Source organism: Neoarius graeffei, chromosome 9 (assembly GCF_027579695.1).
Source record: "Neoarius graeffei isolate fNeoGra1 chromosome 9, fNeoGra1.pri, whole genome shotgun sequence".
NCBI classification, from domain to species: domain Eukaryota; kingdom Metazoa; phylum Chordata; class Actinopteri; order Siluriformes; family Ariidae; genus Neoarius; species Neoarius graeffei.
Window position 1 is genome coordinate 60624089 of NC_083577.1, and position 26420 is coordinate 60650508.

Below are 26420 nucleotides of genomic sequence, written 5' to 3' on the forward strand. Positions count from 1 at the left end.
TTCGACATTTGATATGTTGTCTATGTTCTATTGTGAATACAATATCAGTTTTTGAGATTTGTAAATTATTGCATTCCGTTTTTATTTACAATTTGTACTTTGTCCCAACTTTTTTGGAATTGGGGTTGTATAAGAAGAAGCAATTTACGTCTCTAGCTGTAGGTCAGCCTCAACCTCAGTGGTGTGGAAGGAGATCCTGGCAGTGCTCAGGATAATGTAAAACGTGACCTAAACATGCGTAGCATATTGTTCAGTCAGAATACACAATGAAGGAAACTATCCCGGTGTCTGAAATCGCTCACTCGTTCACTACTCCCTGTATAGGGAATTACTATATAGAGGACTATATAGTGAGCTCATTGGTAAAATGAAAAAAAAACAACAACAACATACTTTCGGACACTACTCTGTCGCGCTGGTATTTACGTCATTACTGTCGCACAATTAAAACGTGCCATATCAGTCGGCTGGTGGGTATTCAAAATAATAAATACATGCATGTATTTTTGTGATATTATACTGAGCGTATTTCCCACATTAATAAATACAAAGTACCTCCATCTTTCAGTTCTTTTAAAATCAAGGCTGAATACTTTCTTCTTTGCCGCTGCCTTTTATTAAATCAAATTTGAGACTTTTAATTTGATTTCTTTCAGCGCAACCGCAGTGCATGATGGGATATATTGCTTTGGTTAGTGACCATCGGTTGTACACTACTTTTCGTGATGCATTGTGGGATACTTTGAGTGCACTATACAGGGTGTAAATAATCCTCACTAAGGTTTTGGACAGCACTACAAAATGGCGTCCTCACTATATAGTGCCCTATATAGTGAGTAGGGAGCGATTTCGGACACAGGGCATGTTTGAGTTCTAACACTCTTGAGTAAACTATCCTACCTCAGAATCTCTTCTGAATGGGTTCCCCAGTTCACAGTCTATTTGTGAACCATTTTGATTGGCTGCACAGATCACGTGCTTGTCCTAATGAAAGTTAAAAAAAAAATTCTAATTATTGTCTCACTTTTTAGTCTTACAGAAAATTCCATTTTGTTGTTCTGTCTTTAGAACAGATACTCATATCAAAACATTTCATTTGCAAACCCAAATGATATTACTGAATGAAGCTCTGTGCCTTTGCTACTCACTGTAGTTTTCTGAGATCTGAACCCAGAGTATGAAAGCGTATCACCAAACCATCCTATTAGTTTGGCTTCATGAGCATCATCTCCATTTCTATTCTTCACTGTTACCTCCAGAGCAATGTCCTTTTGGTCACTCAGAGATACCACTGCAATATCATTCTTCCTGTTCAACACAACAAAATATGAAAAAAGACTTGAACATCACTCAAAGGCACATCGAGACATACTGTATGTGGTTTGTTTTTTGCTTAAACCTTGATACTTACGTAGGTAATGGAGGAAATATGTCCTGGTTGGATTCTCTGTAACAGAATCTGTATTGCAGCTGCACATTACTCTGACATATGTTGTCAGACCCACACCCCTCCTTTAGGAAGTTCACCTGAGACAAGAAATTGAAGAAGTTATAGCTATGATTACATGCCATACACTCATACTCCTTTCTTCTGTGTTTTTTCATGATAATGTTGTTAGGAGTGAGTGAATGTAACTGAACTACTCGTAATGCATCTTAATGAATTCTTGTTTTCTTTCTCATATACGATCACTTTTTGAAGAGTTTATTTAAAGTTAGACCACCTTTTGATTTCGTAAAATCTGTGAAATTTAGTTTCCTCTGAAATTTGGTCATTGTAATATATGTTTATTTCTGTAATATCTCACAAAATATCAGGCCATTCTGTGGCTGGGAAGTTATTTAATTTGAGGGGATTCCCGAGCAAATAATGTGCATGAAATCGCTCGCTTCGCACAGTCAAGCAGACAGAGGAAGTCCGTGTGCACATGTGTAGGTTTACCACCTTCTTCTTCTTCTTTTGGGTTTTACGGCAGCTGGCATCCACAGTGTTGCATTACTGCCATCTACAGGTTTACCTTTGACCGTGCACTGACAGTTACATCATTCTGTCGCTAAACGAACAGCTGATCGCACCGAGGTGCTCGCTGACCGCCGATATTTATTAGTTTGGTCCTGCGTTTCCCTTCCTTTGCAACATGATGTCTTTTCTTCTCGCTTTCCGTTACTGTGGTCGGTTTTTCACGTTTCATTCGCATACTCACGTCCTCCATTTTTCTCTCCTGTTTCAAATTTGTATCCCACAATTCCTTGCATGAACGGGGAAAGTCCACCACATGATGCATGACGTAGTGTCTTGAATTGGGTCATGGTAAAGCAGGAAAAAAATAGTGGAGAATTTAAGGCCACATGGCCCTAAATTCATTAATTGTTCTATTTTAAAATAATAATAAAATTGGAAGTCTGTGATTTGAATTCAGTAGCTTTTGGTCCACGAAACAAAAATAATTGGGTGTCAGGGAAAATTCTTTTTATGACCTACACTTGAAAAATCTGAAAGGCAGTCTATGTTAACGTTTTAATATTTTATGTAACGCCTCTACATACTTACTTCAATGCTGGTCTTGCTTGGAATATTCGAGTTCAGTACAGGCACCAGCTCTGGTAGTGAGGCTGGACTTTTTCCTCTCTTAGCACCCTCAATGGTGCAGGACACCTCAATGGGGATTGCTCTCAACTTATCTTTGATGTTCTCCTGAGAAAGAAGATTTCAACATTCATTATACATAATATGTCTCATTAAACAAGCAGTTCAGCCTAAAATAAAACTTGCACATACTAAACTGGTTGTTATGTTTTTTTATTTAGTACCAACATGAGCCTCATAGCGGGCGACACGGTGGTGTAGTGGTTAGCGCTGTCGCCTCACAACAAGAAGGTCCGGGTTCGAGCCCCGTGGCCGGCGAGGGCCTTTCTGTGTGGAGTTTGCATGTTCTCCCCGTGTCCGCGTGGGTTTCCTCCGGGTGCTCCGGTTTCCCCCACAGTCCAAAGACATGCAGGTTAAGGCCCGGTCACACAGCACTCCGCGTCTATATCACGTACAAAAAGATACAAAAATCTCGTGGTCGTAAGTGGTAATTTTTGGTCAATTTTGGCTTTGCCGTGCTTTGTACGGGGTATGGCCGTCGGCGGCTGTTTCACTGCTGCAGCACTGCCAAATCACGGGTAACCGCGGCTCAGCGTCGTTGGAAGAGCGGCTTGCTGCGCATATAAAAGCGGTAGGATATGTTGAGCCTGTATCAGTTGGTTCTGTTGGTGCTGGAGCATTAAGATGAGGACATCACAGCGTTGAGGGTTCATGTTCACTCCTTGACATTTAGACTGCAAGTGCCGAGGTCTCAGAAAATTACGGTATTTACATGCCGCAAATCAGAAGTGATGCAGAAGTGATTAGACAGTGATCAATCGAATTTAGAACTTGTTTGAGACGTCGTTTAACGGGCTTAGACAGTGCTATGTACGCGGAAAAATCCATTTCTCAGTGATAAGCCGCTAAACACACGCTATATCCCGTGATACCAACGCGTAACACCCGTCCGATGACCGTGCTCTGCCCGTGATAGACCGCCAAACTTTCGCGTCTTACCACGTCTCCCCAAGTTTTAATAACGGCCGGGACACTGATTATCACGTGTTTTTCACGTGTGTTGCACGTCTTTACCACGTGTGCCGGCCGTGGTTGTCCGCGGTCTAAAGTTTTGAGCAGTCCAAAACTTTTTGCCGCGTCCGACGCCGTTCCGATTTTCCCCTGCGTCCTGTCACGTCTGTATATCGACTGTAACACGTCTTAACTTCGACATCAACACGAACAACATCGTCTGCTTCACGGGAGAGCACTTTTTGACGGGTTTTGGCCGTGATAAAGCCGTAAAGCGCTGTGTGACCGGGCCTTTAGGTTAACTGGTGACTCTAAATTGACCGTAGGAGTGAATGTGAGTGTGAATGGTTGTCTGTGTCTATGTGTCAGCCCTGTGATGACCTGGCGACTTGTCCAGGGTGTACCCCGCCTTTCGCCCGTAGTCAGCTGGGATAGGCTCCAGCTTGCCTGCGACCCTGTCGAACAGGATAAAGCGGCTAGAGATAATGAGATGAGATGAGCCTCATAGCGCTTGTGCAGATCTGAGGAAGCATACATGCACCTCAAAATATTTTGGCTATATTTAAATATAGTTTATTTTTGTCCACACAATTCCTTTTAAAGGTCTTGATACCACAGCACCATTGAATGCTCAGTTATGACTGGGCATGGGATGTCGATTAATTAACAATCATTCAACAAAGGCAAAGTGAATATCATTGATTATTATAATGTACATACAGGACACTTTTTTGATGGAATAAAAACATTTATTTTTTTCGCGGTCCAAATCCTGCGCTCTGATTGGCTGGCGAGCGGGTCCGTATCCTACGATATGGACCCCAGTTACGGACCCCGGTTACGGACCTCTGGCGACTCGCTCATTCACAACAACAACAAACATAGTAGCATTTTTTGTCAACATTGATCTTTTTTTCATAAGATTTATTTATAATATCAAAATCTTATAAATTTTTGCCAGCATTTCTCAGTATAATAGCATTAATTTTAAAGCATGGATAGCGATAACGACAGTGTTCACAGCGAAAGCGAGTTTTACTACCCTGAGGAAGAAGAAATAAAATAAAACATTTCAGGAGAAAGCTAAAACCTGTAATTTGCTAACACCGAGCAAAAACATGGCTGAATCCTGAATGACTCCTGTTTGTATAAATAGGGGACTACACAGGCGGCAAAATGTAGTTTTTTCCTGCCATGGAAGTGCACTTGTATACCGAGGAGGAAGCTATTTGCATTACAGCCGTGAATGAGGATTCAAAATAGCATTAATTTTACAGCATGGATAGTGATAACGACAGTGTTCACAGCGAAAGCGAGTTTTACTACCCTGAGGAAGACAAAATTAAAGAAAACATTTCAGGAGAAAGCTAAAAACCTGTAACTTGCTAATGCCAAGCAAAAACATGGCTGAATCCTGAATGACTCCTATTTGTATAAATAGGGGACTACATAGGCGGCAAAATGTAGTTTTTTTCCTGCCATGGAAGTGCACTTGTATACTGAGGAGGAAGCAATTTGCATTACAGCCGTGAATGAGGATTCAAAATGGCGGCTCGGCTCGGTTTTCCCTTTCGGTCGCTCTCGTTTTCTGTTAGAATTTGGTAAAGAAAAAAATAAATATATCATTTACCAGCTTAAGGTCGGTCAGTATGGTGAAGTACTGTGACCTCGGCCTTGAATACTGACCTCGGCCCTTTCAAGACCTCGGTCACGGTATTTCATGATACTGACCTCCCAGCTGGTAAATAACATGTATTCTGTTCCCTTCTAGCGGGTTTCATTCACTTGGTTTGATAGCATATCGCTTATCCTACATATATTACGTCCCTCTACCCAATGGAAAATGAGCCTGCAATATTGTTACAATATTGCACATTGTCAGGACAACACGACATCGGAGACGTAAAACTTCCGTGCTAGTGAGCGACTGTGACAATTTGTAAACAAACATGGGCGACAGGTTTCCTTCATTAAAAACGGAAGATTTTGAGAGAATTTTGGCTGCTAGGTCACTCCGTTGTGTGTAATTGTCGATGATGATTTTAAAAGTACCTAAGTAAATTACACAGGGAAATGAATACTTAAATATGAGTGAAAAATACTGTAGTGAGCATGCGTGGAAGAAGAGTCTGGAGACAGAAATCCTAGTTTCTCGGTCGTTAGCCTGTGCTACTTGTTCTCCATAACATTGCTTTAGGGCAGCATGGTGGTGCAGTGGTTAGCATTGTTGACTCATAGCAAGAAGGTTCTGGGTTCAAGCTCAGCATGTGTGGAGTTTGCATGTTCTCCCCATGTCTGTGTGGGTGTCCTCCGGGTGCCCCGGTTTCCCCCACAGTTCAAAGACATGCAGTTAGGTTAACATGGGGCGGCCTTGGGCTGAAGTGCCTTTGAGCAAGACACCAAACCCCCAACTGCTCCCCGGGTGGTGAAGCATAGCTGCCCACTGCTCTGGGTATGTGTGTGTGCTCATTGCTCACTTGTGTGTGAGTGTGTGTGCATGTGCGTGTTCACTGCTTCAGATGGGTTCAATGCAGAGGATGAATTTCACTGTGCTTTGAGTGTACATGTGACAAATAAAGGCTTTTTCTTCTTCTTTATTAGCATTCACTAACACTACTGATGAATGCTACCCCGGCTGGAAGGAGACTGCACTGCCATGCTGATGAAAGCTACACCGGCTGGAAAGTGACTGCTTACTCACTAACTCGTGGGTAAGCTAGCATTGGCCTTCGCTAACACTACTGATGAATGCTATACCGGCTGGAAGGTGACTTCACTGCCACTCTAACAGCACCAACTTGCAGGTAAGCTAGCATTGGCCTTTGAGAATGCTGATATGCTGATATAAAGAGAGTGTGTATGTATAATAATAATAATAATAATAATAATAATAATAATAATATTGGCTGACTTTTTTCGTGGTATATCAAATATATTCCATTCAGCTAGCATGATATTGAACTCATCTTTGACTCATTCAGTATCATGTTAGCTGAATGGAATATATCTGACAGACCACTCAAAGCCAGCCAATATTAATTAAATAATAACCGAGACAAAGTTGAAGTTACTACTGACCGATATTCACTGATCCTGAGGTGGATATCTGCTTTAGTATAAATATTCAGGTAATTATTTAAAAACACTTTAAAAAATCATATTAAAAAATAATTTATTTCAAACTTCAAAAGCGGCATGCAAATGTAACAATGGCACACGCAGACTTGTATCACTTATCTATGCCGACTCACATAAAATACTTTATTTTGACATAGATAAAATAAATCACAATTCCACTTTACCTTTGAATAGTTTTAGACCAAACTTCATAGCACCTTTAGTGCTTTTAGGAACAGCGTTTTCTTTCATAATTTCTAATTCTTCTTCACTTATGGTGACCAAGCGATTGGCCGCCATTTTGCTGAGTCGCTTGAGATGATTATTGAGAAATAGTCCAAATTTCTCGACCAATCAATGTGCACGATTTTCTATAATCAGCTGCAGGCCCGCCGACAGGAGGGGACAAATGGGTATGTTGTCCCGGGCCCAGGAATGGGGAGGGCCCAGAACTGGGCTCTCATGAAGTTGCGATTAAATTATTTTATTTCATTTCAAAATGTGTTGATTTGGGGGAGAAATGTGCTATATTTGCATTCAATAAATGATTTCTAGATCTTTTGCCTTTATTGTCTTTGAAAAAGGCGTCAAGAACCCCCTACCACCCCTAATGCAAAAATGGTTTTGTCTGACTCTTTGATTAAGGGGAAAAAACGACATCGTTCGATCACAGCGCTTCGACAATCAGCGTGCGTGCCATTTGCCAACATGCACAAGTCAGGAGCACAGAAAAGAAAAGAAAAGAAAAGAGAGGAAGAAACCAAGAGACTCAGGGGCTCACTGCATAAATATTTTAAAAAAGATTCGGATGATGCAGCAGGTACTAGCAAAGGCAGTGGGGCAGCTGAGCCAGGTAAGACACAGCCAACTTTTTCCAGCCCCGTAAAGTAACCACAACCAAGGCACGCGCGGCACGCAATTCATGTTACAAACGAGGGGAGAGCAAGTCACACTGAACACCATATCAAACGCACAGGGCATTGAATCATTTCATAACCACAACGGCTTAATAACATTGTGTTTCATATATCTGATTGAAGCTAAGAATATTCACATTAGCCCGCAATCATATCCCACCGTTTCTTGAGCGGTGTGTTCTTCTCTGCTTTTCACACTGGACAGTACGCATGCACAGTATACTATGTTCACCCCCAGCCCTGCCCGAAATCCCCCGTCCATCGCTGCTCCTTCAAGAGCACCCCAATCGCGTGATTATAGTAGACTATCCACGAGTTTAGGAAGGCATTGCGGGGGCTGTCGCATGCAGGCTTGGGGCGTAACGGAATACATTTAATGGCGTTCGGTTAAAGGATACAAAATAACAGTAACCGCTTATTCCGTTACAGTACAGGGGGGAAAGATTCAGTGAAATTGGGGATTACTTCACAGGATCACAATGTGTGTGAGGTTGCTGGTTTTGGGCTTTTTTTTCAAGCCTATAAGAGAGGTGGGTGTGTGTGTGTGGGTTGGCCCGGGGGGGCCCATTCAGAGCATTTTGTCCCGGGCCCAGCCAAAGCTGTCAGCGGCCCTGATCAGCTGTGCATTCATACTAATTTCCTATAACAGCAGCTCTGACAATATAGTGCAGACTTCAAGGTTTTTATTAATGTGTTTGTTCTAATATGTTGTGGTTTCTGTAGTAACAACTTGTAAAGCGACCTTGGGTATGGGAAAGGCGCTATATAAATTCAACTGATTATTATTTATTTTATTATAACTTACACAGCAATTTGTATAGCAAACGCTCCTTATAAATGTCACTGTTGGTATGTTTTCTAAAAGGAGGTGTTTATTTAGCCTTTTTTGGAAGGAGTCTCAAATGTCAGTGCCAGTGTATAAAAGTCACAGGTAAAGCTGTAACTTTGAAAGTTTCCTGTAGGAAATTGTAATCATTGGTTAATTGCTGTGTAAGATTGCTGGAAAATGGCGGTACGGTGCTGTAGTGGTTAGCACTGTCACCTCACAGCAAAAAGGTTCTGGGTTCGAGCCCAGTGGCTGACAGGGGCCTTTCTGTGCGGAGTTTGTATGTTCTCCTCGTGTTTGTGTGGGTTTCCTCCAGGTGCTCCGGTTTCCCCCACAGTCCAAATACATGCAGGTTAGGCTAATTGGATGACTCTAAATTGACCGTATTGTAGGTGTGAATGTGAGTGTGAATGGTTGTTTCTATGTGTCAGCCCTGTGATGATCTGGCGACTTGTCCAGGATGTACCCTGCATCTTGCCCATAGTCAGCTGGGATAGGCTCCAGCTTGCCTGCGACCCTGCACAGGATAAGCGGTTACGGATAATGGATGGACGGATGTTGCTGGAAAATAATCTACTTTGGATTATTTAATCCACTTTGTTGATTATTTTCCTAAAATGTCCAGTCCTTTTATTTCTGTACTTAATGATCTGACTGACTATTTGTGAGGGGCTGACAGCAAAAACAATACCAGACAGCCTAGATTATACAAAATACGACAAATTAGAAGATAAGAGTAAAATATACCAGAGAATATATTGGTCTCTGTTTCATTAAGTTTAATAAAAGCATGCTTAGTATAACTGTAATTTGAAGCTTTCTATTAGACTCGTGGATGATAGCAAGTACCTGCAGTTGGAGTTTGACTTTGTGGCAAGTTTTCTTGTTCTGGCCTCTTAGCTCTAGCGTGCCTGTAGACTGGAAGTCTTGATCTGTTGGCTTTTTATCCAGGAAGGACACTCTAGAGTGCAACCCCTGCTTTCTGCGTTGTGACTCTGTCTCAAGTATGTACGAAATGGCTGCATGGGCATACACATAACATTTGTGTTTTAGTGTTGCATCAGCTCACGATGCATTTTGGAAATATATGAAATGCTAAAATGTAGACATCATTAAAGTTTTACAGTGAGTGAACATCTGATTAATATTTAATGTACTTGGTGAGTATCAGCGATTACACTGTAATTATAAGTAGAAGTTGCAGACTTACTCAATTTGGGGTTGTAAGTAGCAGGATTTGCTTTATAGGTAAAGCAGACTTCAACATTCAAACTGCGAATAACAAATTGCATAAATACTAATGACAAAGACACACGGAAACAGTAACAGTAATCACTAATTAGTAAGGAAAAAGTATCGCCCAAAATTATACACGTTTATCATTTAAAAACAACAAGTAACAGTTAAGTATCTTACCAAATACTATTTCCACATGTTTTCTTTGTCAGGTCAATTTCCTTTGGTGTAACCTTGATTTCCTTCTTTATGCTGATGACAGGTCTGGCCCTGAATTTAATTCAATTTGATTATAATTCAGTTTTTCTAGTGAGAGGAAATCGATGAGTGATTATTTGTGAAGAATATATTAATACCTGTACACAAACACGGCATCAGACAGAGATCCAACGGCAAGATCTGGGTAGAAGTTGTCGTCCAAGTCCATGTTCCCAGCCAATGAATAGCCAAACATGTTTATGCCATGAGGTCTACCTTCCAGAATCTGTAATAGGTAAAAAGACATGTCAGTGCTGACGTGTTTACCGTATAGTGAGTACCAAAGCTATATTTACTATTTAAAAAAAAAAACTAAAATTGGAAAAATGATGGTACAAATCTTTGCACATTATTACAAAATTATCGAAATTGCCCAAGATTGTCCATCTGTCTGTTCTTTATAATCATAATGGTGTTTTGCTCTCACAGATTATATCCATTATGAAAGCCCATATACAGCAAAATAGCGAGAGGCAGTGGAATCAGAGGGCAGAGATTCAGAGAGGAGAAGCGAGAGAGGGGAATAATTCTTGACCTGAGCTGGTTTGGTGTTAATGCCATAAACTGATCCATGATAGATGTACACTCTACCAGAGCCTGCATCTGCATAAGGAGCACCAACTGCAATATCTGGCAGAGACAAGGGACAATTATGAGTGTCAGACTATGCCTAAAAATATAAACTGGCTCACAAAACACAACAAAATACTGTATGTGTAAACATAATACATAATGATATACTGCAGGGGCATAAATGTAAATAACGTGTACAATTTTCTTTACTTTGGCAGCATATGTAAGCTACTGTCTTACTTTCTAAGATATGTAAGGCTACTATCACACTGTCTCGTATCTTGCCACGCCAGTGGCGTGTGGGTCAAACGCCAAGAAATGAGGCGTGTTTTGCCCAAAATTAAAGTCCTGTGACATACACAGCATACATGTGACGTTTCTGTGGCGTATCTGGGGTTTGTATGGGGTTCAAAGGACGTAAAGTTATGGTGTACTGAGGCGTATGTGCGGCGTATGATGCGCGGCGTATGATGTGCTGCCATGGCGTTTCGTTCTTATGTGTGACGTTGCTGTGGCATTCACAGGTGGGTATAAAAGGGGGCCCCATGCTGCATTTGTTGTCACAGTCAAGAAAGCATCACGCCAGCGAAGAAGTCAAGACCCAAGAAGGGCGAGGGAAGACATCAGCCACATCCACCCAGGCAGCCCCGGAGTCACCTTCATCAGACACGTCAACTAAAGCGTTCGCATGGCATAACAGGTGTTCGAGCAATGTTCCCACTGTGTCACTGTTGCATAGCTTTCGTTTTTATGGCATACATGTGATGCATGTATTGACGTATCAAAGCTGCTATTAGGTACGTAAGCTGGTGATGCTGTGACATTCCTTTCTTACTGCCACGTATCCTGATACGCCGTACATACGAAAGGCTGAAACGCCAATGTGTGAACCAAGCATAAGGAATAAAACATGACTATGGCATGCTGTCATGGGAAATAATCAAGAATGTGGTGGTGTGATGCAGCCCAACATAAAGCAGGTATCTCCAACAACCAGAGGTTGATCATTTTTCAACAGCAACACCTCCCCAAAGTGTGTTATTCCTCTTTTAACACATTAACTTGCAAATGATTCAAATTTGTATTTATTAATGAACATGTAATTTTTTTACCATTTATAGTTACAGTTAATGTTGTGGAGCATCTGTGTTCCTGTTATAACTTATAACAGCTATTTTAAAAAAGAAGAAAAAGACAAAAAAAACTGCAGTTTGTGATGTTAGAAACAAACTGGAAAGCACAAAGTTCTCTGTTCTTACTGACCATTATAAATTGCTGACAACTGAGACTCTTTCCATAAATGATATATAAACATCTCTTTACAGAAAGCTTCATAATATCAAGAAGCCAAGCCAAGAAGCCTTTATGTGTCATACGTACACTCAAGCACAGACTTAAGCACATAGTGAAATGTTTCCTCTGCATTTATCCCATCTGAAGCAGTGAACACACACATACACACACAAGTGAGCAAAGAGCACACACACATACCCAGAGCAGTGGGTAGCTATGCTACAGCGCCCGGGGAACAGTTGTGGGTTAGCTGCCTTGCTCAAGGGCACTTCAGCCCAACCTCAGGCCATGGCTGCTCCATGTTAACCTAACCACATGTCTTTGGACTGTGGGGGAAACTGGAGCACCCGGAGGAAACCCACGAAGACACAGGAGAACATGCAAACTCCACACAGAAAGGCCCCCGTCAGCCACTGGACTTGAACCCAGAACCTTCTTACTGTGAGGCGACAGTGCTAACCACTACACCGCTGTGCCGCCAATATCAATGAAGCTACGTATTTCTTTATTAAATAACACATTATTTTAAAATCTGGTCATTGGTCTTAGATTATGTGGAGCATCAGCCAAGTAGGTTCTACTGTAGAAACTGTAACATATTAGAACAAGTGCATTACTATAACCCTGTGGCTTGCCTTAAAGCAGGCACTATTGTCAAAGCTGTTTTAGAAAATTAATCAGCACCATCTGATCAATCCGATTCAAGAATACAACAGTGCTGAGGTATACATAAAATCATCATACACATGCAACATACTGTGAAACTTTCTTATTTTCTATAATTCTTATTTTCTTATGAACTGTGTACATGAACATCCTACACCCAGAAATATCCATGAGCCCCAAATGCTCCAACCTTCATAGGAATCCAGATTGATGTCGCCAATATTCTTCACCGCCAGTCCAAACATCGAGTCTTTAGTTCCATTGAGGCGGGTGGGGACGACGGTGCTCCACTTTCCAGCCTGGTTGACGTAGACATACACTGCTCCCCCCACCTCACCATCTCTCTGGAAGAACTGAGGAGCTCCCACCACAATGTCCTGCCATCTGGAGGAACATTCAGGATCCACACACAGGATGATGTGTCACCAATACACACCAATCACATATTAATACACTAGAGCAGCCTGTTATGTCTATGTCTGCTTTCACATTTAGCAGTCTATTTTAATTCAACTTTGGTTTGTTTGCTTCTTGGTACACTTTTTATTGGGTAAGTGTGAACACCACAGTGTGAACACCACAGTGTGAACAGAGTAATCAGTCATGTGCAGAGAAATGCAACCTACAGTCATGTGCAGAGAAATGCAGCACTACTAAGCAAACTATAGTGTGGTTTGATTTCAGTGAAAACATGATTCAATTCAGCTACAGGAAGTGATCGGTCAGTGAAAGATTTTTACATTGTAGTATGTTTCCATATTCTCGCCTTCCTAGTGTGATTTTTGTTTTCTGATGCCCTTAAAGTTGGCTTTACACTGTTCAATTTTTTAGTCTGATTTTGCTCTCTCATACCAAAATCACACATTAAAAAACAATTCTTTGCTCATGAGGCGGTTTTTGAACGTATAATATGATGTGCACACCAGTGATCGATTTAGCACCATTGCAACCAGAGAAACTTCTGGAGGTGTCAGAAATATTTATTAAAATCTCAGATTGTGACCACTGCCTTGATGCTTTGCTAAAATCCATCAACTAGAAACCCAAAGGCTGATGCAAAACTCATAGGACAGTTGCAAACGATGGCAAAACATAAACAAAATGTGAGATGGTTTGTTGAATTGTGGTAGCAAGAACAATGTCTCTTTGAATATCTCATTTTAACCCAGCCATGAACAACTCCAAACTCTTCTTCTTTGTCTTTTTCTCTAGACATAACATTACCACTATTACACATAGGGCTTATTTCTGTTTATGAACGCCCATTTTCTACACAAGCCCAGATCACACTGATTGATGATGTAAGCAGAATGTAGTAATTTCCTTTAATCAAAGAGTATCTCACTAGAGGCTCTTTATTGTATAATCTGACATGGAGCACAGGTTGTTGAACATTCTGTTATAGAATTAAGTCAAGATCAGCCAAGATAATCCCATATGGAAAAGAAATAGAAGAAACTTATAAAAAAAATATAACTTTCCATCACCTTCAGTTTATGTTTCATGTATTATGCATCATATAATGAATATGATTTACTCCTGAAAGTGGCCACTTTTGCATTACTGTCAGACAGTGGTGCTTGAAAGTTTGTGAACCCTTTAGAATTTTCTATATTTCTACATAAATATGACCCAAAACATCATCAGATTTTCACACAAGTCCTAAAAGTAGATAAAGAGAACCCAGTTAAACAAATGAGACAAAAATATTATACTTGGTCATTTATTTATTGAGGAAAATGATCCAATATTACATATCTGTGAGTGGCAAAAGTATGTGAACCTCTAGGATTAGCCGTTAATTTGAAGGTGAAATTAGAGTCCGGTGTTTTCAATCAATGGGATGACAATCAGGTGTGAGTGGGCACCCTGTTTTATTTAAAGAACAGGGATCTATCAAAATCTGATCTTCACAACACATGTTTGTGGAAGTGTATCATGGCATGAACAAAGGAAATTTCTGAGGACCTCAGAAAAAGCGTTGTTGATGCTCATCAGGCTGGAAAAGGTTACAAAACCATCTCTAAAGAGTTTGGACTCCACCAATCCACAGTCAGACAGATTGTGTACAAATGGAGGAGATTAAAGACCACTGTTACCCTCCCCAGGAGTGGTCGACCAACAAAGATCACTCCAAGAGCAAGGTGTGTAATAGTCAGCGAGGTCACAAAGGACCCCAGGGTAACTTCTAAGCAACTGAAGGCCTCTCTCACATTGGCTAAGGTTAATGTTCATGAGTCCATCATCAGGAGAACACTGAACAACAATGGTGTGCATGGCAGGGTTGCAAGGAGAAAGCCACTGCTCTCCAAAAGAACATTGTTGCTCATCTGCAGTTTGCTAAAGATCATGTGGACAAGCCAGAAGGCTATTAGAAAAATGTTTTGTGGATGGATGAGATCAAAATAAAAAATTTTGGTTTAAATGAGAAGCATTATATTTGGAGAAAGGAAAACACTGCATTCCAGCATAAGAACCTTATCCCATCTGTGAAACATGGTGGTGGTAGTATCATGGTTTGGGCCTGTTTTGCTGCATCAGGGCCAGGATGGCTTGCCATCATTGATGGAACAATAAATTCTGAATTATACCAGCGAATTCTAAAGGAAAATGTCAGGACATCTGTCCATGAACTGAATCTCAAGAGAAGATGAGTCATGCAGCAAGACAATGACCCAAAGCACACAAGTCATTCTACCAAAGAATGGTTAAAGAAGAATAAAGGTAATGTTTTGGAATGGCCAAGTCAAAGTCCTGACCCTAATCCAATCGAAATATTTTTGTATCATTTGTTTAACTGGGTTCTCTTTATCTACTTTTAGGACTTGTGTGAAAATCTGATGTTGTTTTTGATCATATTTATGCAGAAATATAGAAAATTCTAAAGGGTTCACAAACTTTCAAGCACCACTGTATATTGTTCTGATAAAAACGCAAATCATACAAGTTTCATTTTGTTCAAATTTACTAAGGATCTTATATCTGGTTTCACTGTTGTATGCTTTACATACAAGTTTCAGACAAAGGACATACAAATTTTATAAGATTTCTCTACATCTTTTCCATATGGGTTGGGAGCATCTTGTATCGTGTGACAAGTAATAATCTTGCAAGACTGCTGAAAATTAAACCAACTTGAATTCATGCAATGTGAAAATATTCATTCATTCATTCATTCAGCTTCAGTAACTGCTTTGTCCTGCTCAGGGTCATGGTGGATTCAGAATCATGGGAACTCTAGGTGTAAGGTGGGAAAACACCCTGGATGCAAAACTCTGCAGAGAGTAACTTGAGCTCAGGATTGAATTGGGAACTCTGAAGTTGTAACACAGTAATGCTACCTGCTACACCATTGTGCCATCCAGGGTGAAAACAAATCAGACTAAATAGACCCAAACCAAATATATCAATAGACATGAGAACATTTCTCTTTAGAAATTTCCTATCATGATATTTTTGCATTACTTTCCTGAACCTTGGTTTCAACCAAGATGCTCTTGGTTGAAACAGTTCCAGCTATGTGCCATACCCGTCTCCATTGAGATCCACAACTGCTACGTCGTATCCAAATGAAGAGGCAAGTCCAGGTCCTTCTAGCACATACTCAGGCGATAGCATGGTGGACACCTCACCCTCTTTCCTCAGCAGCACCACTGCCCCACTGTGATTGGCTCTTGGAGCTCCAGACACCACAATCAATTTGCCCTTCTCAGTAATGCTGTGGCCAGAATCCAGAGAGAAACCTTGGGACAAAAATTCCAAATATTTTGAAAAAGTTTTAATAATAATAGAAATAAACACATTATAGAGATATGGATAAGTGCTGGCCTCATGATATCATTGCCTCTTAAAAAAGAACTTCATATTAATGCATAAGAGTGATACAGTGTGCAAAAGTGGCAACATAAAAAGAAGTTTTTTTAAGTAGTTTATGCAATAAAGTTAATTAGATAACAAGGTTGAAATAATTTTAAAAATCTTGGTGTGTGTAATTAACACACATTCCATCTTTACAAAAACTAAAATCTCTACATGGTCTGATAGACCAAGCTAACAAGGCTGTATTTAATTTAACTATGTGCAAGCTTAAGAATCAGAAAATTAATAATTGCAATGTTTTGCAATGTGTTGCAAAGCAAAAATCCAACACTAATAATGGTTAAGATTGCACCTTAGGGGGATCATTATACTCTGTGTTCACAGACACATTAGGAAGAATATTGAACAACTTGTTGAATGAACTGTAATATTTGAATGGTTGTGGGTTTTGTTGCTGTGGATGAACACAAATTCCAGAAACAAATAAGATATTCCTTAATAGCTTCTTTTTTTATGGCAATTTGAATCCATAATTAAAAATCTTGGAATTAGACGGCTCAAATCTGGTGTTAATTTGGTAAAAATTAGTTAAAGTTATAAATATGTAATTTACCTGCAACTTAATATTTGTGAGAAATTCTACATCATAATATGAATTAAAAGTATAAAAAAATAGTAGTGAGCAATTGTATCTGCTATGACCATATTAAGGATCAAAACTTTAATGATAAATATTCTAAAATCCTTAGATTAAACCTTTAAATTCTGTGGTCTCGTGTATATTAATTTTGTCATTATTAATTATACACTTCAATAAACCCAAATAGGTTCTAGGAACCAAGCATGCTCTTCCATGTTGATGGCTGACATGACCAGAAAATAATCAGGACTAAACTACCTTTAGGGAGTAGTGAAGATGTACCTTTGCACTGACTACCCAATCCTTGACCGAGTGGCGTCAATTTACATCTAACTGCCCGAACTGTTATGAGTCTCAGGATGCTTTCAGTTCAGGTCATGTATAGCGCACATCACTGCCGCATTGCCAAGATGTGTCTCTGGGGTGATGGGATCAGCAAACCCCCCAGCAATTGTTCTCATTGCAAAGTGTAATGATAAGCCTCGAAAGGACAGATTTAATCAGAAATGACCAACGAATGCCCAAGGACTACGTGAAATGGATCTGAGCATATTGGAGGAGAACATCAGAGGCCTTTGATCAAACATAGGTGAACTGTCTAACTTGTGCCATAAGCTTAAGACAACTATTGTCGTTGCCACTGAGTAATTTCTGGACTCCACAGTGACAGATGGAGCTGAATGCATTACCATTCCTGGATATTCTCTTTGCTACCACAGAGGCAGACCTAATTCATTATTTGGTGGAATTGGCCTAATGATTAGAGGAGCAGCTTTGGTCACCGGTTCAATTCCCTGGACCAGCAGGAATGGCTGAAGTGCCCTTGAGCAAGGCACCTAACCCCCAGGCTGCTCTGGGTATGTTATACGTTGCTCTGGATAAGAGCATCTGCAAAATGCCTGTAATATAATGTCTTGAAGGAATTGTTATCTTCCATGACAAGGACCTAGACCCCCCCCCCAGACCTGGAACTGATGTGATTCTCAGTGGCTCTTAAAACTCAGAAGCTACTAATTGCTGCAGTCGAAAGACCTACAGTGATATCATCAACTACCTTGATACCAACACCACTAACACCCTGCCCAAACTGACTGATTTCAGTGCCCAATCTGTGGTCCTACTAGGAGACTTCAACATTCACCACAAAGCAAAGACTAGCTTGGCAGTCTTACAACAGATGCAGCTAGCCAATGCCTGCTATAGTTCTCCAACTCTCTTGGGTTGAAGCAGATTGTTACCAAACCAACATGGGAAGACCAGATCCTTGACCTGGTACTGACTTATGCCACTTCACCTGCTAAAACTCTCACAAGACTAGGCAAATCTGACCACAACCCCGTCTTAGTCAAGGTAGACATGCCCATCTACAGAGATAAGCCCTCCAGATGAAAGGTTTGGTGCTATGATAAGGCAGACTACTGGGGCCTAAGAGGACACCTTTCTTCTGTAGACTGGTTGAGAGTCTTCCAAACCAATGACCCTGAACAAGCTTGCAGCAGTGTTATCGCCATCATTTGGGATGCAATGGATATCTTCATTCCGATGGATATCTTCACTCCTTCAGTCACCAGTAAAACCGGCAACAAAGTGTGGTTTAATGATCATTGCAAGAAGGCTGCAACCAGGAAATGACGGCTGTTCAAGAAACTTAAGAAAAACAACACAGATGAAAACAAAGACAAGTTTGCAAAAGCCAGGAAGGAATACAACCAGGTTGAGAAACAAGCAAAAAGAAGGTACAACAAACCTGGGGACGAACTCTCAGATGGAAGCCTCAGCAAAAAATGGTGGAACATGATGAATACCCTTTCCAGCAGAAAAGCCAGGGCTGATATACCAGTGTTAAAGACCAGAGCCATATCTACAGCACGGCAAAGGAGAAGGCTGAAAAACTAACCCAGACTTTCGCCAAGAAATGCCAATTTGAGAAGGCAGAAGAACCTGCTCCAGAAGTGCCAAGGACAACTTCACACACCAAGGACAACACAGTCTTCAAACCCTAGGACATCAGGAAGCTCTTGTGTAAATTAAAACTGGACAAAGCTACTGGTCCAGATGAGGTTCCTACCAGAGTACTGAAAGAGTGCTGTGCTGAGCTCGCAAGCCCATTCAGCCATCTGTTTGAATTGTGCTATGGACATGGAGTGTTTCCAAGCCAATGTGAAGTGTGCCTCAGTCATTCCAATCCACAAGAGGGATTCAAAGTTCAAACCGTCCATGTACTGCCCCATCTCCCTTCTTAGTAACACCAGCAAAATTATGGAGGCAGTGGTACAGACTCAGCTTCAGAAGTACCTATTGCAGAACCACCTCATCTCAGACAGGCAGTTCGGATTTAGACCTCATCATAGCACAGCTGACATCCTTATCATCTTTTCTCAACAATGGTCTGATGCTTTGGACAAAGGCTATGAAATGCATCTTATAGCCCTGGACATCAAGGGCACTTTTGACCAGGTGTGGCATAATGGACTCTGTTCCAAACTCAAAAGCAAGGGAGTCTCTGGCAAGCTACTGACCTGGATTTCAAGCTACCACTCTAACTGTTCCATCAAAGTGGTTCTAGCTGGTCAATCCTCAACTACTACATCCATCATTGTTTCTGTTCCCCAGGGCTTTATTTTTAGACCTCTGCTGTTCTCACTCTACACTGATGACCTGGGAGATGAGTGTAAGAACACCCTATATCTGTATGCAGATGATTCCACCTTATATCTGTGTAAACAGTACAGGTGATGACAGCAGAGCTGCAGCTGCAAGCCTAAATAGGGACCTGGAGAGAATGAGGACCTGGGCAGACAAATGGAAGACCTTTGAGCCAGCTAAATGCAAAGCCTTGACCAACTCTAGAAAGAGGAATACAACAAGGTCAGATCTATTCTTCAGCAACACCAAACTGGCAGAAAAAGATGAGCTGGAAATCCTAGGAGTTACAAACTACAAGGAGATAAGAAGCTCACCTGGACCTAGCACATCTCCAACATTGTAGCAAGAGCTGGACAGAAGCTTGGAGCTTTAAGGAGGGTTGCTAACAAACTAGATGTCAAAGGGAGAGCCATAGTCTACAAAGCCCAGGTACACAGCATCATGGAGTATGCTTCACTATGCTGGATGAGTGCCACTACCACCTCACTAAGGCTTCTTGACTCTATCCAGAGGAAAGCACAATGCATCATTGGTGTGAATGAACAACAGACCAGACTGGAACTAAAGAGCCTGTCCCTACATCATAGACATCTGGTGGCTGCTACTGCTTTGATCTACAAGATGCACACTAGCTCGTGCCCACCAGACCTGAAGAGGATAGATCCTCAGCCGTATGTGATCAGACATGCAACTCGCACAAGCCTATCTATGCCAACTCATACACTCACTGAACCAGTCTCAAGAACCTACTCCACAGGCAGGACCTTCATCCACACTGTGGTCCGTATCTGGAATAGATTCCCAGGCAGCATTGTTGGAGAGATTAAGTGATAATAGCTTTCAGTCTTTCAAAATTGTGTTGATCACTATTTGCTTTCCATACTGTGATCTCGTAGGGAGAACTTCTTGGTTGCTGTGAACTACTGATTAGCCCTTTTGGTTTACTATTATAGTGCTTTGTTGCCAATGTTAGTTCATGACCTAGTCATACCTCTTGTGGCTATTGTTCACCATAGCACATTATATATATATATATATATATATATATATATATATATATATATATATATATATATATATATAAAATGCACACTAAATGATACAAGACACACGTATAATGTAAAAATACAAGTAATGTTCAACAAACACAGTTCAAACCCACCTAAGTAACTGTTAGCAGGTACAGGCACCAGCTGTGGATCCAAACGATTTTCATCCCCAACCTCATATGGGCCATCATCATAAAAGCCCATTTCGAGGAGAGTGTTGTTTTTTTGCTCTACCCGCACAATTCCTATGAGTATGAGGCAGGGACATGAGAGGAAATGAGATCAGGGTTGGAAGGTGAAAAGACCATATTAAACCAAAACCTCTGCTCTCAGCCAATGAGGATATGTACATGCCAGTTACTGAACAAAAACATTATGGATGAGTGCCTCTCATATGCTCATGATATAAAATGTGTTGTACTTAAATTATGATTGATTTAACTAAACAATAATAGGATTTACAGTGAAACTAAGTGATACTGTGTGACAGAAAACTAGAAAGCTTTAATTTTTCATTCAAGAGTTAATTCTCTTTCCTTGTGCCCAGTGTCACGATCGCTCAGGAAAGAAACTAAGAACCGTTGCTATGCATCTTCATTCACAAACTGCTCCATGAAAACAGAGCACAAACACTGGCAGATCTGCCAGTTCACTAAATCTTCCTGAACATTTTAAACTGTGCTCACTCCTTGAATAAACACCTATACCTTTCCAGTTATAAGCTCCTGGGGCTCCAAAGATGACATAATGGTAGTCTTTGGTGAATGCTGCAGCCAGACCTTGCTGACAGGCACCAAATCTCTCATGACCCCTGGGACGACCTTCACAGAATTTCCAGTTGCCTCCATCATCATCTGACTGGCCATCAATGCTGAAATCCTGACTGAGTACATAGCAGCGCCCAGTAATATCCCGTGACTCCTGTGGTGTGTTCACAAACAGCCGTCGTTGGTATCGGTGGGCGCAGGTCTGCCAGAGAAATGGAGAAGACAAACCCACTTATACCTACTACAAACACATCACTTGCATATGTGTTATTTATAATCTAAATAGGGTGAAATATTATAGTATTATTGAGACAGTGAGACTTACCACAATCTTTCCCCCTGGCCCCTGACTCTGTACAGTCACCCCCATCCACTGATTCTCTTTACTCTCCACATGCATATCAGCTAATAACAGAAAAGTAAAAATGTCGTTTTTGCACTTTGTTTGCACTGCCAAACATTGTAATGCTTAACGTGTGTGTGTGTGCTGTTATTAAAAATATGATATAATAAACAGAAAATTATACGTTGTTTGTCATTATATGCAAAAACGTAAAATAAATGAAAATTTTTTTTAACTGTCACATCATCTGCCTTAAGTATCAATTTAATAGCCATTTTTTCATGCACCAGCTTGCATTTGTAATTTAAGGGTAAAGCCATGATATTTTGTGAAAATCTGCCAATCAAAAATTGAAATCTTGCAAAACTAACCATCATTGTCAAACTCAATCCGCTCGCAGTCATCTGTATTAGTGGTGATGTCACAGCTGTACAAACCCCCAGTGATGCTTGCACCCTGTTTGGATAAAGCTTTGGCCCTGGGAGCTCCAATCAGAAGTCTATAAAAAAATAATAATGATTCATTATTTACATCGTGATATTTACTAACATATACAGAAAGCATATACGTTAATGAAAGCTAAACAGACAATATATACTATATTTCCTGTATGTTCTTTTCAGTGCAAAGTGCCTCTCTACTGAAAGATTACTGTGTAAATAGTGATTCATGTTCAAATATTTTCTGATATTTGTATTAGTGAAAGGGAGAGGTTACTGGGTGATGATCAGTATAGACGACACATCACATTAACACCTGCTGTCTGTCTCCTGCCCCCTTCAAGCAGATGGGCTGGGTTAATAATTCATGCACCATCCCTGTCATCACATTTAGAGAAAATACACACAGCACTAACTAAAGCAATACAGCAATTCAAATCTATTTACACACTTCTTGTGAGAATAATCTATGTTTTTCCTTGCATAAGTTATTTTTAAAATATTTAAATGACTCACACCAAAAAGCTCAGCTTGAAAGTGAGGCAAAGTGGCAATGCTTTAGCAATGACCCTCTGGTGTGTAGGCCCACTTAGCTCAAGTTAACACATAACCCATTATAATTGCAGAGTGGCTTATTTTAACAAAACTTTTCCAAGAAGGCAACTGGCAAGGCAGACTTTCATAAAGTCAGTGTATGATGCATGTTGCATAGGGAATAAACAACGACAGGAAAAGTTCCTATAGGCTCACTTTTTCCAGGCAAGGCTCGAGACTGGAGCTCAGAAAATGAACACATAAGCACATGAGACGAGTGGGAGGAAAGCAAGTGTTCAAAATGAGCCCAGATTTTGAAAGAGCTACTGTTCAGAGACATTATACTGGAGACCTGAATGGTAACCTTGCATTCTGTTGCAAGGGGAAAATAAGTGAATGAAACGTTATCCACTGCATGGAACTATGCTTCTGGTATCACAAATAACAAAAGTAAACATTCTGTGTAGCAACTCTAAAGATATTAGTCCAAGCATTTGGGAAATGTGAAAGAAAACTAATACAGCACTGATAAGCAGAGTAGCGATAACTCAGTGCCCTTACTTACAGCTAACTCAACATTTAAAATAACCTCAGTGACGGAAAGTTTACATTGGGGGTCTAGGTCTATTTTTGTATGCTTTTGCATTATAAAACCTAAAAAAAATTTAACATGCAAGTGTCTGGCATCTTTTTCTTTCTTGCCAATATGACCTGACAGTTTTTTTTTTTACACTGAATCTAAAAACAACCAACCAAAAAAAAATTAATAATAATAATAATAATAATAATTAAAAGACTTTTCTTTATTCTAAATCACAAACACACACAATGAAGCCTTTTGGGAGTTTATAAATGTATGTAAGATTGTGGAAAAAAGAAACATATAGGTAAAAAAAAACAACTATATGCAATTCTTTAGAAAATCTTAAATTACTATATCACTGTTTCTACAGGGTTTATAAACACCAAGCACCATACTTAAAGTGCCATTCCACCATTGGATGTATTCTTTGGCATAAAATACAATATATTTTGACAACATATATAAATGGTATCACTAGATAGAGAAATCTTTTAGCTTCAAAATGATATATCAAACAATTTTTTGACAACGACAAGTATATTAATTTTGCGACCAAAGTCACCTACCCTTTTAATTTCCGCGCGTGATGTCATCGGCAGGTTCCCCTTCTTGTGTACCACGTGACGTGTGGCGTGGCACATATTATCAGCAATGGCAGATAGAACGTGATAAAAATAATACCAATAAATCTAGCTAATACCAATAAATCTAGCTAACTGAAAGATTAACTCAAAATTTTCGCAATTTTTTTGGCCCCCATATACGAGGAGAAATGACTCTCTCACTTTGGGGGTTTCCTGGTCTAAAAATAGACCGACACGTGGTACACAAGAAGGGGAACCTGCCGATGACATCACGTTTCACTACCGCGTGGAAACTAAAAGGGTAGGTGACTTTGGTCGCAAAATTAATATACTTGTCGTTGTCAAAAAATTATGTTTGAGATATCATTTTGAAGCTAAAAGATTTCTCTGTCTAGTCATGTTGTCATAAAATATATTGTATTTTATGCCAAAAATATATTATAAAATAATATATTATAAAATATATTATAAAATATATTGTATTTTATGCCAAAGAATACATCCAATGGTGGAATGGCACTTTAAAGGTAGACTGCCTTTCAGATTTTTCAGGTTTAGATCATAAAAAGAATTTTTGCTGACACCCAATTATTTTTGTTTAGTGGACTGAAAGCTACTGAATTTCAATCACTTTCAATTGTATTAGTTTTGGAGGTTTTTTTAAAAAATAGAACAATTAATGAACTTAGGGCCACGTGGCCCTAAATTCTCTGCTATTTTTTCCTGCTTCACCGCGACCCAATTCAAGATATTACGTCATGCATCACGTGGTGGGCTTTCCCCATTCGCGCAAGGAATTGTGGGATACAAATTTGAAACAGGAGAGAAAAATTGAGGACGTGAGTGTGTGAATGAAACGTGAGAGACCGACTACAGTAACGGAAAGCGAGAAGAAAAGAAATTATGTTGCGAAGGAAAGGAAACGCAGGACCAAACTAATAAATATCGGCGGTCAGCGAGCACCTCAGTGTGATCAGCTGTTCGTTTAGCGACAGAATGATGGAACTGTCAGTGCACGGTCAAGGTAAACCTGTAGATGGCAGTAATACAACACTGTGGATGCCGGCTGCTGTAAAACCCAAACGATGAAGAAGAAGGTAAACTGCGCATGCGCACACGGACTTCCTCTGTCTGCTTGACTGCGCGAAGCGAGAGATTTCATGCACATTATTTGCTCGGGAATCCTCTCAAATTAAATAACTTCCCAGTCACAGAATGGCCTGATATTTTGAGAGATATTACAGAAATAAACATATATCACAATGACCAAATTTCAGAGGGAACTAAATTTCATCGATGTTATGAAATCAAAAGGCCATCTAGCTTTAAGGTTTAAATAAGCACCTTTGACAGAAGTTGTCTGTATTACTTGAATTGAATTGCATTTTACAGCGCTAATAAGAGGCGGCACGGTGGTGTAGTGGTTAGCGCTGTCGCCTCACAGCAAGAAGGTCCAGGTTCGAGCCCCGTGGCCGGCGAGGGCCTTTCTGTGCAGAGTTTGCATGTTCTCCCCGTGTTCGCATGGATTTCCTCCGGGTGCTCCGATTTCCCCCACAGTCCAAAGACATGCAGGTTAGGTTAACTGGTGACTCTAAATTGACCGTAGGTGTGAATGTGAGTGTGAATGGTTGTCTGTGTCTATGTGTCAGCCCTGTGATGACCTGGCGACTTGTCCAGGGTGTACCCCGCCTTTCGCCCGTAGTCAGCTGGGATAGACTCCAGCTTGCCTGCGACCCTGTAGAACAGGATAAAGAGGCTAGAGATAATGATGATGAGAGCTAATAAGAAGTACAGCAAAAGCATGTGGGAAAAAATAGTACATTTGTTATCACGCTATGTGAATAAAACCTTGTTTCCATAAACAAGGTAAAGATTTCGAGCTCTTACTTTGAAAGCATTACAATATGTTTCATTTGTATATCACAAAGTACATTTTATTTCAGTTTATTTCTGTTTATTGCCATCTGTTTATTCCCAGGGGAAAAAAAGAATAAGGAGAAGTTGGTTTGCCAAATGTGAGCATGCACCACTCCAACTCTTAGAAACAGCTGTTGAATTTAGCATGTCACTGAGGGACAACATTGGCATTTACTTGCTGGGGATTGCAAACTTAGTCTACCAAATATCTCAATGCACTGGAAACAGGCCAGCCATTATAGATGGGAGGGAAACCTCCTCTTTTCATCTGTGAACTCAGAGCCTCCTAATCTGCTTTGTGGCTTGTGTTCATTCAGATGAGTGGGCAGCTAAGCTGTGGGAGCCACAGAATGCTTCATAGGATTGTTACTGGGCCACTCAGCCTTAAGAATGAATGAGGGATTTCATGCCGATCAAAGGATTAATCATCATTGTCCACCATTTTGCATATAGACTCATTCCTGGCCAAGTCTTGGTCCAGTCCATAGACCTTTACTCCCTTATTCTCTGCCTCTCTCTGTCTGTACCCACAAAGGGCTGGACACTAAAGCAATCATTCCATATAAGTCCATATAATGCTCCAGCATCAACTGATTTTAGAAGTTCTATACTGT

At 40.4% G+C, this 26420-nt stretch overlaps 1 protein-coding gene across 2 annotated transcripts in view; it reads right to left on the reverse strand.

Annotated features, from left to right (window-relative positions):
* The window catches only part of itga6a (integrin, alpha 6a), a 46907-nt gene that overhangs the window by 11353 nt on the left and 9134 nt on the right, over positions 1-26420 (reverse strand). For both annotated transcript variants that reach the window (XM_060930001.1, XM_060929999.1), the window contains exons 2-17: positions 22120-22247; positions 21731-21810; positions 21346-21607; positions 20752-20883; positions 16014-16227; positions 12675-12868; positions 10488-10582; positions 10051-10178; positions 9875-9964; positions 9669-9730; positions 9308-9477; positions 2552-2695; positions 1412-1527; positions 1149-1308; positions 901-984; positions 149-228 (exon numbers count right to left, since the gene is read on the reverse strand). In XM_060930001.1, coding sequence (XP_060785984.1) covers positions 149-228; positions 901-984; positions 1149-1308; positions 1412-1527; positions 2552-2695; positions 9308-9477; positions 9669-9730; positions 9875-9964; positions 10051-10178; positions 10488-10582; positions 12675-12868; positions 16014-16227; positions 20752-20883; positions 21346-21607; positions 21731-21810; positions 22120-22247 — 2139 coding nt within the window. The remainder of the gene's footprint in view (positions 1-148; positions 229-900; positions 985-1148; positions 1309-1411; positions 1528-2551; positions 2696-9307; positions 9478-9668; positions 9731-9874; positions 9965-10050; positions 10179-10487; positions 10583-12674; positions 12869-16013; positions 16228-20751; positions 20884-21345; positions 21608-21730; positions 21811-22119; positions 22248-26420) is intronic.